Source organism: Triticum aestivum, chromosome 1B (assembly GCF_018294505.1).
Source record: "Triticum aestivum cultivar Chinese Spring chromosome 1B, IWGSC CS RefSeq v2.1, whole genome shotgun sequence".
NCBI lineage: Eukaryota > Viridiplantae > Streptophyta > Magnoliopsida > Poales > Poaceae > Triticum > Triticum aestivum.
The window spans coordinates 510,138,804-510,149,568 of NC_057795.1; the positions used below are offsets into that span (position 1 = coordinate 510,138,804).

The window sequence follows — 10,765 nt, forward strand, 5'->3', positions numbered from 1 at the left end:
CTTATTCACCTAGACGGAGGTAGTACGTACGAACTAAAAGTCAACAAATACGAGACCTTGATTATAATAACTTGCCCCTGAAATTGGCGAATCATTGATGATGGCCTAGCGTGGAGTAGCCAATACACTATACTTAACTGACATGGAGTACCCAATACTCAACATCTGCCACTGACATTGCCGAATCATTGATAATCTTGGGGTCAGGACACGGTGGATATATTTCTTTAACGCTATGTTTCGCTCGTCTCATTCGTGTCGGGTTCCACCTTATCCTTTCCCAATTTTGTGCGGCCAGTGTTTTGCAGAATGAGAGAGGTTTTTTTTTTGGACATGGAGAGGGTTTATTTAGGACACGGGAAAACATGTCGGTTTTGGATGTTTGAGTCCTCGTAACAAAATCTCTCCGAAGACATGTGAAAAAAAGAACAACCAAGCAAGAACCATTCGAAGGAGAAAAGATCATGTGTGGTACTAAAAGAATATTATGATTTATATTTTCTAGGCATGTGGAACCCAGGTGACTACAGTTGCAGCTCAATGCTCTTGTGAAGAAGAAGAAAAATCAAAGGATGATTCTACCTTATCCTTTCGCAGTTTGGGGGGCACTGTTTTGCACAAGGAAAGGGTTTGTTTGAAACAAGGAGAAAGATACACATTTTCTATATTTGAGTACCGGCAACAAAGTCAAGAATATGGAATATGAAGAACTTAGAATGATTCATTTGAAGGAAAAACATACCACGCGGCATCGATAAAATATTACGATCTCTCTTTTCCGCGTCATGAAATCCAAACAACTAAAATTACAATTCATTCACTTAAGAAAAATCAACAAACCATTAAACATAGTGATTTTGGAAATTACACAACATGTTTCTAGACTGCCACCCATGTTAGCACACAAATTTCGTTATCTCCGGCTTCTTGCTTCCTTATACCTTGTGGCCTTACGAGCCAATTACCGAACACACAAGAAATATAAAAGGATAGAGATAAACGGAAATAATGTATGAAAACACATCAAACGACAATTTTATGTTCAAACAAGTGATACCGAGTTGTCTCGTCCTTATTTCAAGAACATAATTTACTACCTCGTGGTTTATTTTCGCTAGATTGTCACTGGTTAAAATAACCCCTCAACGAGGAGACCAATATATTACGCTAGACCACACGAGAGCTTGTTGGAAATGTATACACCAAACTACATTGTTGAATTATTTACCATATTTCCCAAAATGGAGTCTACCACAAAAAAAACAGAGTTTGATCTCACAAGCAATTATCATGGCCCACTATATGCCCTAACAAAGCCTTACTATGTAATGACAAAACCACATCACCAAGCAATATCCAACTACTCATTTTGTGTAGATTTTGTGTATGGAGATGCTATATGACAGGTTGACAGAGGCCTAGGGTTTCTCCTTGAAAAAAAAGGAAATAAAATAAAATAAAACTGCTGCTCAGCAGACACCAGTACACCACAGATTCAGAGGAGGCAAATCTTCAGCTGCACTCCTCTCCATGAGACCCATCACCCATGGCCATGGCCATAAGACCACGGTGAGCTGAGCTGACAGTGCCAAGCCAAACCCCTCCACAGTCTCTCCTCCTCCTCCCGACAAGCACAGAACTCGTCTTTTCCTTTCTCCCCCCTTCCTCTTTTCCCCTCACCTCACCTCACTGTGCGGCGTGGCCACTGCCAGTACAATCCGCTCACTCTTTATTCCCCCGGCTGCCCTTGTCTCGTTGCGTGTCCCTCCTGCGGTTATGGATCAAGAAACCTCACGAGAACCCCGCCGCTTCAGCCGTATATTGCCGCATTAGTCGGGGCCCAGCACTCGCCGGATCGTTTCTCGCGATCGCATTGCATGCGCTCTTCCTGATCTCCGACGCGGATTGATTTCATTTCCGTCGCGTTGCCGGCGGCGGGATTCGGGGCCGCGGCATTTTGTCTGGTATTTTCTTCTTCTTCTTCTGTTTCTTGATGGGTTTGGTGGGATTTGATCTTGTGGGTGGCTGAAAATGGCTCGCCCCGTTTCTTGGGATTTTGTTTTGGGTAGGTTGAGGAAGAGGAGGGGCAATGGTCGGCAGCGGCGCACAGTCGGCAAGCGGCGCGGAGGTCGAAGACATCGAGCTCGGCGAGCGGCGGCGCGCGGACGAGTTCGTGGACGACGACGAGGAGGGCAGCCAGTACTTCACGGACGCGGAGGACCGGTCGTGGCCCTCGCACTCGCGCCAAGAGTCCGCCGCCTTCGAGGACTGCATCTCGCGGTGCGCCTCCACCCGCGCCAGCTCCTGCGGCGGCGCCGACAGCGACGCGGACATCGAGGCCGGCGGCGGGCACTTCAGGAAGTCGTCGTGCGTGTCCGAGTGCTCGCTGGACGACGTCGACCTGGAGGCCGGGTTTGGCGGCGAGAGCGCCAAGGGCAGCCCCGACCCCGAGAAGGCCGAGAAGAACTGCCGCATTTGCCACCTCGGCCTGGAGAGCGCGGCGGCCGAGTCCGGCGCCGGCATCACGCTCGGCTGCTCCTGCAAGGGCGACCTCTCCTACTCCCACAAGCAGTGCGCCGAGACCTGGTTCAAGATCAGAGGCAACAAGTAAGCTCCCACTCTGTCAGTGCGCCGCTACATTTCCTGCTCAGTAATTAACCTGAATAAACTGCCAACTCACTAAAGTTCAGTTAATTGGATTAGGCATAACGCTCGAACAGTTGCAGGCAGGGTTTTTGTTTCAGGGATTTATGTATTCGGTGACAGTAAAGAACTGAATTTTGCTTGGCTTTTCTGAAAGAGGGTGCATTCGGGTGGATGAACACATGGTTAAGGAATCTTATGAGGTGGTGTTTTCTTTAGTTCTTTGTTTCTTTACATTGGTAAAGGTAAAGGGGGGCAGATGGTGAGGAAAAAGGCAAAGTGCTGGATCGATTAGTAGGGGTATGTATAGGGCTGTAGGAACTAGGAAATGTTGAGATCATTGGAGGGGGGTGAAAGTAGGATTGGTTCTTCAATCTGTCGTTCTCACAGAAACTCATCTGTTTCCTCTCCTGAATTGTTGTGTTGAGTGTTGACCAAGTTTGTTTCTTAATAGATTGACTTGGTCTGATGCGAATCTGTGAGACATGTGTTTCTGTTTGGTGGTGTAGGTCAGGTGACACTTCCCACTACAAAAGTGTTTGTTTTGATGGAACTGTAGGTGAGAATCATGACCTTGGTGATAGGAGTATTGTGTGTGTGTGTGGGGGGGGGGGGGGGGGGGGTATGGTTCTAGAAAAAATATAATAGCTTCTGTTAGCTCAGAGTATTACTGAATCAGTTACATATCAAAGTGTAGAAGGCACTCAGCAACACGAGCTATCATGGAAAATGAAATTTATCAAATGTCTGGTGATCGTTCTTCATAGAATCGGTCCATATAAAGAAAAAAAATTAACTGTTTGCTTATTTTCCAAAATTTTACTTAGGTTTGACAGCTTCATCATATGATGTATAATGATTTATGCAAACTGCTAATAGGCTAATAAGGGTGTTTCCCAAACGATGAAGTTTATGCTGTAGGAGTTCTCACTGTACATTACCTTAAAAGAGGACAAGATGTTCCACTAAAATTAGTCAGACCACAACCAAATATTGCAACTGGCAACAGGAACATTACTAGTGGCTTCTTAATTACATTGGCATTAACAGGAGGAGTTCGAGTAACCCACTGAGGGGCATATTGGCATATAGTGTACAGCGTAGCAGCACATTTCCCCCATACTCGTACAGTGTTGCTGTCATTCAAGGAATCATTGCAATCAATGCTTACCATGTGAAGCTAGCGACGTAACATTCTCATCATTTTAGTTCAGTTTCTAGTGCTGACTTTTTCAATAGGAGTTGGCAATTTTAGAATCCATTGTTTTATGATTGAAATTATACAGTTGTGTGATTGCAACTACATCGAAACTTACTGGGTTGATTTTTTTTATTCCAATCTTGAGAACTTCAGATCATGTAGTGAACTATTTAGCAACTTTTATGTTGTTCCTGTGTTAAGAGAATAGGAAGACCAGACTCGGTGATGTGTCTATCTGCCTATGGTTCCTACGGTTACTAGCATGTTCTATTGCACGGTTAAGCATCATCTACCTATTACCTTTTGAACATTGATGATGACCCTGTAGAATTATTCTGTTCAAGTGCAAAGATAACTATGGGCAATTTGAATGTGGATGACGAACCTAAAATATGTCTCTCCTTTTCTTTGCCCCAGGACCTGTGAGATCTGCAGCTCAACCGCATGCAATGTGGTTGTGTTAGGCGATCCGGAGTTTGTCGAGCAGTCGAACGAATCGAACACCACAGCAGCTGGGCATACATTTCCAAACGAAACCAGGAGATTTTGGCAAGGGCATCGGTTCCTCAACTTCCTTCTGGCATGCATGGTCTTCGCCTTCGTCATCTCATGGCTCTTCCACTTCAACGTCCCGGGGTGAGTTTCACGGCGGACGGTCCCTCAATAAAAAGCTCCAAGGCCATTACGGCAGCAAACATGTGGGTTAGGTTCAACAAATCTGGAGAAACAGGCTAAAAGGTTAAGTTAAGCTGTGAAGAGGTACACAAATATATGGTCGGCGCGGCGGCCTTAAATTTGCCTTGATCGGGGTTCAGTAGCACGAAAGGAACCCTGATCAGGATCTCCTCCCGCCCGCGTGCCCCAAGATTTGAGTGAAGATAGCGGCGAAGAATGGAAGATGTGTTGTTGTTCGCTTGTTCCGTGATTATTGTTGTCTTGGTTTGAAGAAGAACAGGCTTATGTTAGCGTTGTCATTTCCTAGCTTTTTGCCGTTTTGCCTTGTGAGTTGGTGTGGTCTGTGTGTGCAGATTTCTCTACGCCTGCCCTTTGTTCCAGTGTTTATAGTCCTGATAAACAGGATGAGGTGGCAGCCAGCTGTCCTTAGCAAGGAAAATGTAGTGCCAGGTCAGTCCCGAACAAATGTTGCCGAAATAATCATGAGGAAATTATTGTGGAATGCTTGAGCTCACATCTGCGCACGGAAACGATGATAAAAACTTGTGTTCTTTTTTCAGATATTTTTTTTTGAAAAGAATTGTGTTTTTATAGATATATACTCCTGGCGAATAACACAACACAATTCTTTTCAAGGGTTGGACCAATATGGGCGACCCACATTGCCATAATTTGGTCGCTGTGAGCGCAGGGCAGATGGCTCTGGCCTCTATGCATCGTGGGTGCGCAGTGCCAGGCATAGGATCTGGTGCGATGAGGCCGCAGAATTCCCAGGACCGCGCAATGAATCGCGACGAGATGCAGCAGTGGTAGTAGCAGAGCGTACTTGAAGGCGCTGTGGCAGCACTGTGCCGCGAGCTGGGCCAGCTATAATTGCATACGAGAATCGGTGAAAAAATTGAAACGATGTGCGCATAAAATGCAGGTTGAGAGGTACCCTTGCATGGATGCGTTTGTTCCTCTCCAGGGCCGGCGCCTGCGCCTGCGCCGGGTGCGTGCGGGGCAGAAGCGAAAACCCTACCAAGGCAAAGGGGAAGCTGCGGCGTGTAGCGTGGTCGCGGTTCCTTCTCCCCAGCACGAAATGGTGAATCCCCGGGCCCAAGGCAAAGTGGAGGGAACTCACACGCAAAACCCAATGGCGGGCATGGGCGGGCGGGCTGCTGCGCGGCGCACTCGATGGCGCCGCGCGTCTTTCGCGGCCACACGCTACTACTCCGTAGGAGTGCCACCACGCATCCGTCGCATGTGCCGCCCATACGGCGCCTACGTCGTCGCCGTGCACCGGACGCGGCACGGGCCCGCCGCTTGCCCACGCGCGCTAACAGAATGAATGAAACTCGTCCAACCGCGCCACGCGACACGCATGGAGCGACCCCGTCGGACCGGCGGAGAATCGATATGAATGCATCAATAGATGATGATAGAATTAAGCTGGTCTGTCGGTCGGACGATATGTACATGTACACCCACATCCATCATCAATCCTTTTTGGTGTTGTTGTTGAAGGGAAGGCCATCGCAATGGAGGGAGGGTGGCTCAACTGAACGATGGGTGGGGCTTCAGCATGCAGACAGAATGGGCCGGGCAGTTTCGACCGTCGCCCGCCCACAGGATTCTCCTCGGGCGCGCCGGGACAAAACTCCCGGTGGTGGACTACTGGAGAAGCGCTCATGTGCCGTTGGGTGTGGCGTCGGACAGCATGCTGCTCATGTCCTCCTCGGGGTGCCTCCCGTTCATCTGCACCCGCTGCCGCTGAAACAGTCAGAGACAGGCGCGTCAGCCAAAAGGTGGCAGCAAAACTGTAGTACAGGCAGCCCGGCGTGCCTCCATGTGTACAAGCTCAGCTCAACGGATAAACGACTGCGGGTTTCAATTTTTAAGGGGGGTCGAACTTAAGATGGATGATCAACGGGCCGAAAACCCTAGAGTGTTCAGCGCTGAGAGCTAATGCCGTACCCGATCAGTAGGATCCCCATGGTTCCCGTTCAACAGCTTATGGAACTCGTCCTTCAGCATCACGTCTTTCTCATCCTTTGGCCTCCCATCTTTATCTTTGTTGCTCAGCGGAATCAAGGGCGACCCGTTTGAACGGTCCGGCATTTCTGCACAAGATACCCACAAAGAACTCTTGTTACAAAGTGCCTTCAAATAGAAAATCAAAACAAATCATATACTGTGTGTCATGAAAACAGTACCTGGAAGCTTGGTGTCCACGAAGAACACAACTAGATTAACGGCATACCTGTGAGCAAAGCAACTGTTAGAAGACAGGTACTAGAGCAGCCAAATAGTAGCTGATAGTAGGTGAAATGTAAGCTACCAGCCATACCAGGCAACAACAACATCAACGGTGTAGTGCTTGCGAGCGGCAATGATGAGAAGACTTTGAACTATAGCCATGACCCAGGCAAGGAGCTTAATAAACCTGCAATACAAGGTCCACCAGTTCACCTACGATTCGGGCATGGAATACCCACCCAGGGATTTCCCAGATGGAGATTCATCAATTTCAAGCCAAGCATGGGTACGACAATAACCTTTTTGAGCCATATTTGTGATATGTTCGGACGAAAACAAGAGTGAAAATCATATGGGATGAAAATATAAGATCACCACACCCAAGATTTACTCCACGAGGAACTGCAATGGATAATACAAAGTTCTGGATGGTAAGTTGGAAAAACTTGCACAAAATGTCAAGCCAATGATAAAATGGAACTTACAATTGATCAGGAGCACTTCAAGCACATTATTGGGTGGTGGAAGAGTGGCCATATTTGAGCCCTATAAATACAAAGCTATAGATGACTCCATGTATGACTAAACAATAAGTTCTTCCAGGACGTAATGCTGAGAAAGAGCTCATGCAAAAATTGGCTAAGGTGAAACAAGGGCTACCTCACGACAGTGATAGTTTGGACCTGGAAGCTGGGTTGAATAGAATGTAATGATCCTTAAAACCTGTGAAGCCTGGAGAAGCAATATTAAGTAACTTATCTGGGCGTGCAAAATATTATATACATACATGGTTAGGGAGGATGCACTCACAACTAAAAAAGCAAGCACCCTGCGCCAGATTAGGATGGTGTAGAAGCGTTTGCTATGATAAATGAAAGGATGAAAGGTCCACTGCATATAAAAGATAATGTCATGATCCTTGTAATACCCGCCTTGGTTAACACCATCATAGAAAACAGGGGAAATTCATAATAGAAGCCTAAAATAAGGAAGAACTACAAATGACACACAAGCAGGGTATTAACCACCAAGTCCTTTTTGGAAAACAATGATATCAAACAACACATAATGCTTACCTTTTGTTGGAATCATAGATGTCAAACTCAAGAAATAATGACTAATCTGGAGTTTTTCAGGTTATGTGTAATGAACTATTAACTAAACATACAGAAAGAAACAAACACATGGGAATACAGGGATATAAGGTAGGCAGAAGTAGTCAAAACAAGTATTAGAGTATAAGAATTACCTACCAGAAAAAAGGAGAAGAAGATGAAAACAAATGTGCATTCACTAAGATAATTTTTGTCTTGTCCAAGCTCCTAAAACAAAGCAGTACAAAAACACTGTAATGAAATTATATCAACTTAATAGACATATGACATGCTCTCAAAAGATAAAAGAAATCCACGTACTGGAAGGGCCATAAATCCCAGGTCCTGGAGCAGTGGTCCAGGCCGATGCAAGTAATGCACTCCTCGAGCAGCCAGCCCATGAATATACTAATTATAAAGAACATTATTGTTAATAAACTGTCAAGCATAACACAATAAGTGATCCTAGATAACTAAATGAAGAAAACTTTGAAGTGGACAATCAGGAAATGTCCATCACACTAAAAAAGGAAAAGATAGTAAATGGACTGTAAGGGAAGAAACAATATTAACCAATGGGAATTGTGTTAGTCCGAGCATGCTCAAAGCTGGTTACTTGATATGATTCTGGTTCTGGCAGATATATGCAGCTTGTGAACACACCAGCAGAACTTGTTGACACTAAAGGAGGGTTCGACGAATGCAATCACAGAGAAGAAGGTAAAGCCCGATGAAACATTCACAGCATACAGAGCAGGATTAATTTTCTATGCACAACTTGGTACAAGGCGTTTTTTTTACAGAAACATAAATCTAAATTAATTTTGAGAATGACCTAGAGATGACAGCAAGTCGACAAACAGAATATTATCCATGCATATACTCCCTCCGTTCCAAAATAGATGATCAAACTTTGTACTAACCTTAGTACAAAGTTGGGTCATCTATTTTGGAACGGAGGGAGTAAGTTATAGACCGATGCAGAACACGACAATTCATCTCTACAACACGACATAAATCGCATAACAATGCTGCTCCAGCAGCGACAAACATTTGAACAAAATGCTTACCCGCGCTCATTATACTATTCGACGATCAATTATTCCCGACATACACACAAGCGACAAATTCCCGCCATACACATAATGATTGTATCAGCGGTTCAAATTAAACAGTAAAAAGGTAAATGTTTCAAATGCATATGTCCTTCAAAGGGCGTATGTGTGGGTGCAAAACAGTTTCCATAAGAGAAATTTCCCCTCTATATTTCTGCCGATCAGCAAAATTGCTAGAATGTAGTCTAATCTGCAACAGGAAAGACTGCTACAAATGCTTAACAACCTGCAAACCTAAGGGCGTCCCAATTCCAGGGAAGAAACAAGGTTAATAATTAGATAATGCAGGAAAGTTACCAAAAGGGGCAAATTTGTTATGACAAGTACCCATATTAACAAGCCATTATTAAATACTGAAACGCGCACCACCAGCCACAACGAAATTAATAAGTTCACACACACGACGTAGAGTGGGATACTGGATCGGGGCGCTCACCTGAAACACAATCCCCGCGAGGAGTAGCGGCCACTTCTCGCGAAGTAGCGGCAGCTCGGTCGTCGTCTCCGCGCACACCTTCCTCCATACCTGCACAGCCCAAAAAGAAAGGATTGTGAGTCCTCACAGCTACCAAAAAAAGCACACGCGGTGGAGGCGGCAGAAGGCATCGCCGAATCCAGCGGAGCGGAGACCTTGGAAGCCTCCCGAGCTAGGTAGATCGTCATGGCAGTAGACGACGCAAACCCTGCTCCGACAACGGCTGCTGCAGCTTCTACTGGGCGAGGCGATCACGTCCATGCTCCGATCCGCACATCACGCCTCGGCCTGCCGCGTCCGCGGGAGGGGTCGCCGGTTGAGTGGAGCAGAGAACGGCGCTGGCCAGGGGGGACGGGACTGGACCAGCAATCTGGCTCCAGTCCTCCGGCAGGGAGGCGGACGGATGGGGGAGGCCGAAAGGCCGTCGCTCTGGGGATCTCGCGGGCGGCGGAGGCGCTCGGAGAGGCGGGAGGGCGGCGACCGGCGGCGTGAGACCTGGGGCTGGGGGAGTTGGGAGTCGGCAGGGAGTTCAAGAGAGTAGATCAAGGGAAACGAGATAATGATGTGTTTGTGAAATGCGGGAGAGCGAGGGGGTTGATGGGGAAAAGGCGGGCAGGAGGTGGGGGAGGGTGATGGGGGTCGTGGCCTCGTGGAGTTTTCCAACCGCCTTTTGGCACGGTCTAGTTAAAAATGGCGAGGGCACGTGATATGGCCTGCCGATGGCTTTTCTTTCTTCTTTTCTCGGAGAGAGACCGCCACGGCGACGGGCTTTCCAGTTTGAAAGTTTCAGTGGAGCTTGTTTGCATAGCTTTACAACTCTTTCAAATAAGTGGTATTAAATCTAGGTTCAGTTATCAATTGTCGTTTTCTTTCTCCCCTAGAAAGATGGAGGCTTTCGGGTGTTTAGGGTTTCCTGCCTCTCGTCGGTGCCCCCGCCGACCCGTCTCGTCTACTGAGGAGTCATGGAAGCGCGGTGGATCCCGACCCATGCTGATGGGAGGGCTCATGCTTTTATTTTAGGTGTTTTTTAGTCTGATTAGGGTTTGTGTCCTTTTCAGAAAGGCAAGGCAGCGGTGACTTCCTAAGAATGAAATAAGGTTCTCTTTGCCTAGCCACCGCCCCGACGGTGCGTCTCGCATCGTCAGAGGGTGCATGGAGGTGTGTCTCCGACGAGTCTCATGGAATTCTGTCAGTATTTGTCTTCGGTGGATCAGCTTGGATCCGGTCTTCGTTCGTGTGTGTTCATGTGTCTACATGTTGAATTCTTTCGATCTGCGCTTCTCTTTATCGACGGTGGTTGTTGTTCTGACGTGTTGGTCCCTTG

General features: G+C 46.9%; 2 protein-coding genes across 3 annotated transcripts; one reads left to right on the forward strand and one right to left on the reverse strand.

The window, feature by feature from the left end:
• Positions 1–1,504: 1,504 nt before the first annotated feature.
• Positions 1,505–5,033, forward strand: LOC123135620 (uncharacterized). The gene is made up of 3 exons (XM_044554775.1): positions 1,505–1,964; positions 2,070–2,607; positions 4,262–5,033. The coding sequence occupies exons 2-3, from the start codon at positions 2,090–2,092 to the stop codon at positions 4,482–4,484; spliced, it is 741 nt and encodes a 246-aa protein (XP_044410710.1). The 5' UTR covers positions 1,505–1,964; positions 2,070–2,089; the 3' UTR covers positions 4,485–5,033.
• An 885-nt stretch (positions 5,034–5,918) lies between these two features.
• LOC123135606 (phosphatidylinositol:ceramide inositolphosphotransferase) lies at positions 5,919–10,019 on the reverse strand. Of its 2 annotated transcripts, XM_044554758.1 has the most exons (12): positions 9,597–10,019; positions 9,403–9,492; positions 8,173–8,259; positions 8,011–8,079; positions 7,568–7,648; positions 7,418–7,489; positions 7,243–7,303; positions 7,057–7,159; positions 6,849–6,944; positions 6,715–6,761; positions 6,476–6,621; positions 5,919–6,271 (listed from the first exon to the last, which is right to left on the reverse strand). In XM_044554758.1, exons 1-12 carry the CDS (start codon positions 9,627–9,629, stop codon positions 6,188–6,190), a joined length of 969 nt encoding a protein of 322 aa, XP_044410693.1. In that variant the 5' UTR covers positions 9,630–10,019; the 3' UTR covers positions 5,919–6,187. The 2 variants fall into 2 exon arrangements, with proteins under 2 accessions (XP_044410693.1, XP_044410697.1); XM_044554762.1 differs by lacking the exons at positions 8,011–8,079; positions 8,173–8,259.
• Positions 10,020–10,765: the final 746 nt, after the last annotated feature.

Excerpts from the sequence above, each read along its gene's own strand:
- LOC123135620 (XM_044554775.1), top strand. The coding sequence starts at position 2,090 with ATGGTCGGCAGCGGCGCACAGTCGGCAAGCGGCGCGGAGGTCGAAGAC. Across the intron at positions 2,608-4,261 it reads TTCAAGATCAGAGGCAACAA|GACCTGTGAGATCTGCAGCT; the intron begins GTAAGCTCCCAC and ends TCTTTGCCCCAG.
- LOC123135606 (XM_044554758.1), bottom strand. The coding sequence starts at position 9,629 with ATGACGATCTACCTAGCTCGGGAGGCTTCCAAG. Across the intron at positions 8,080-8,172 it reads TGGGATTTATGGCCCTTCCA|GAGCTTGGACAAGACAAAAA; the intron begins GTACGTGGATTT and ends GCTTTGTTTTAG. Across the intron at positions 7,160-7,242 it reads TGAAGTGCTCCTGATCAATT|TTCCTCGTGGAGTAAATCTT; the intron begins GTAAGTTCCATT and ends TATCCATTGCAG.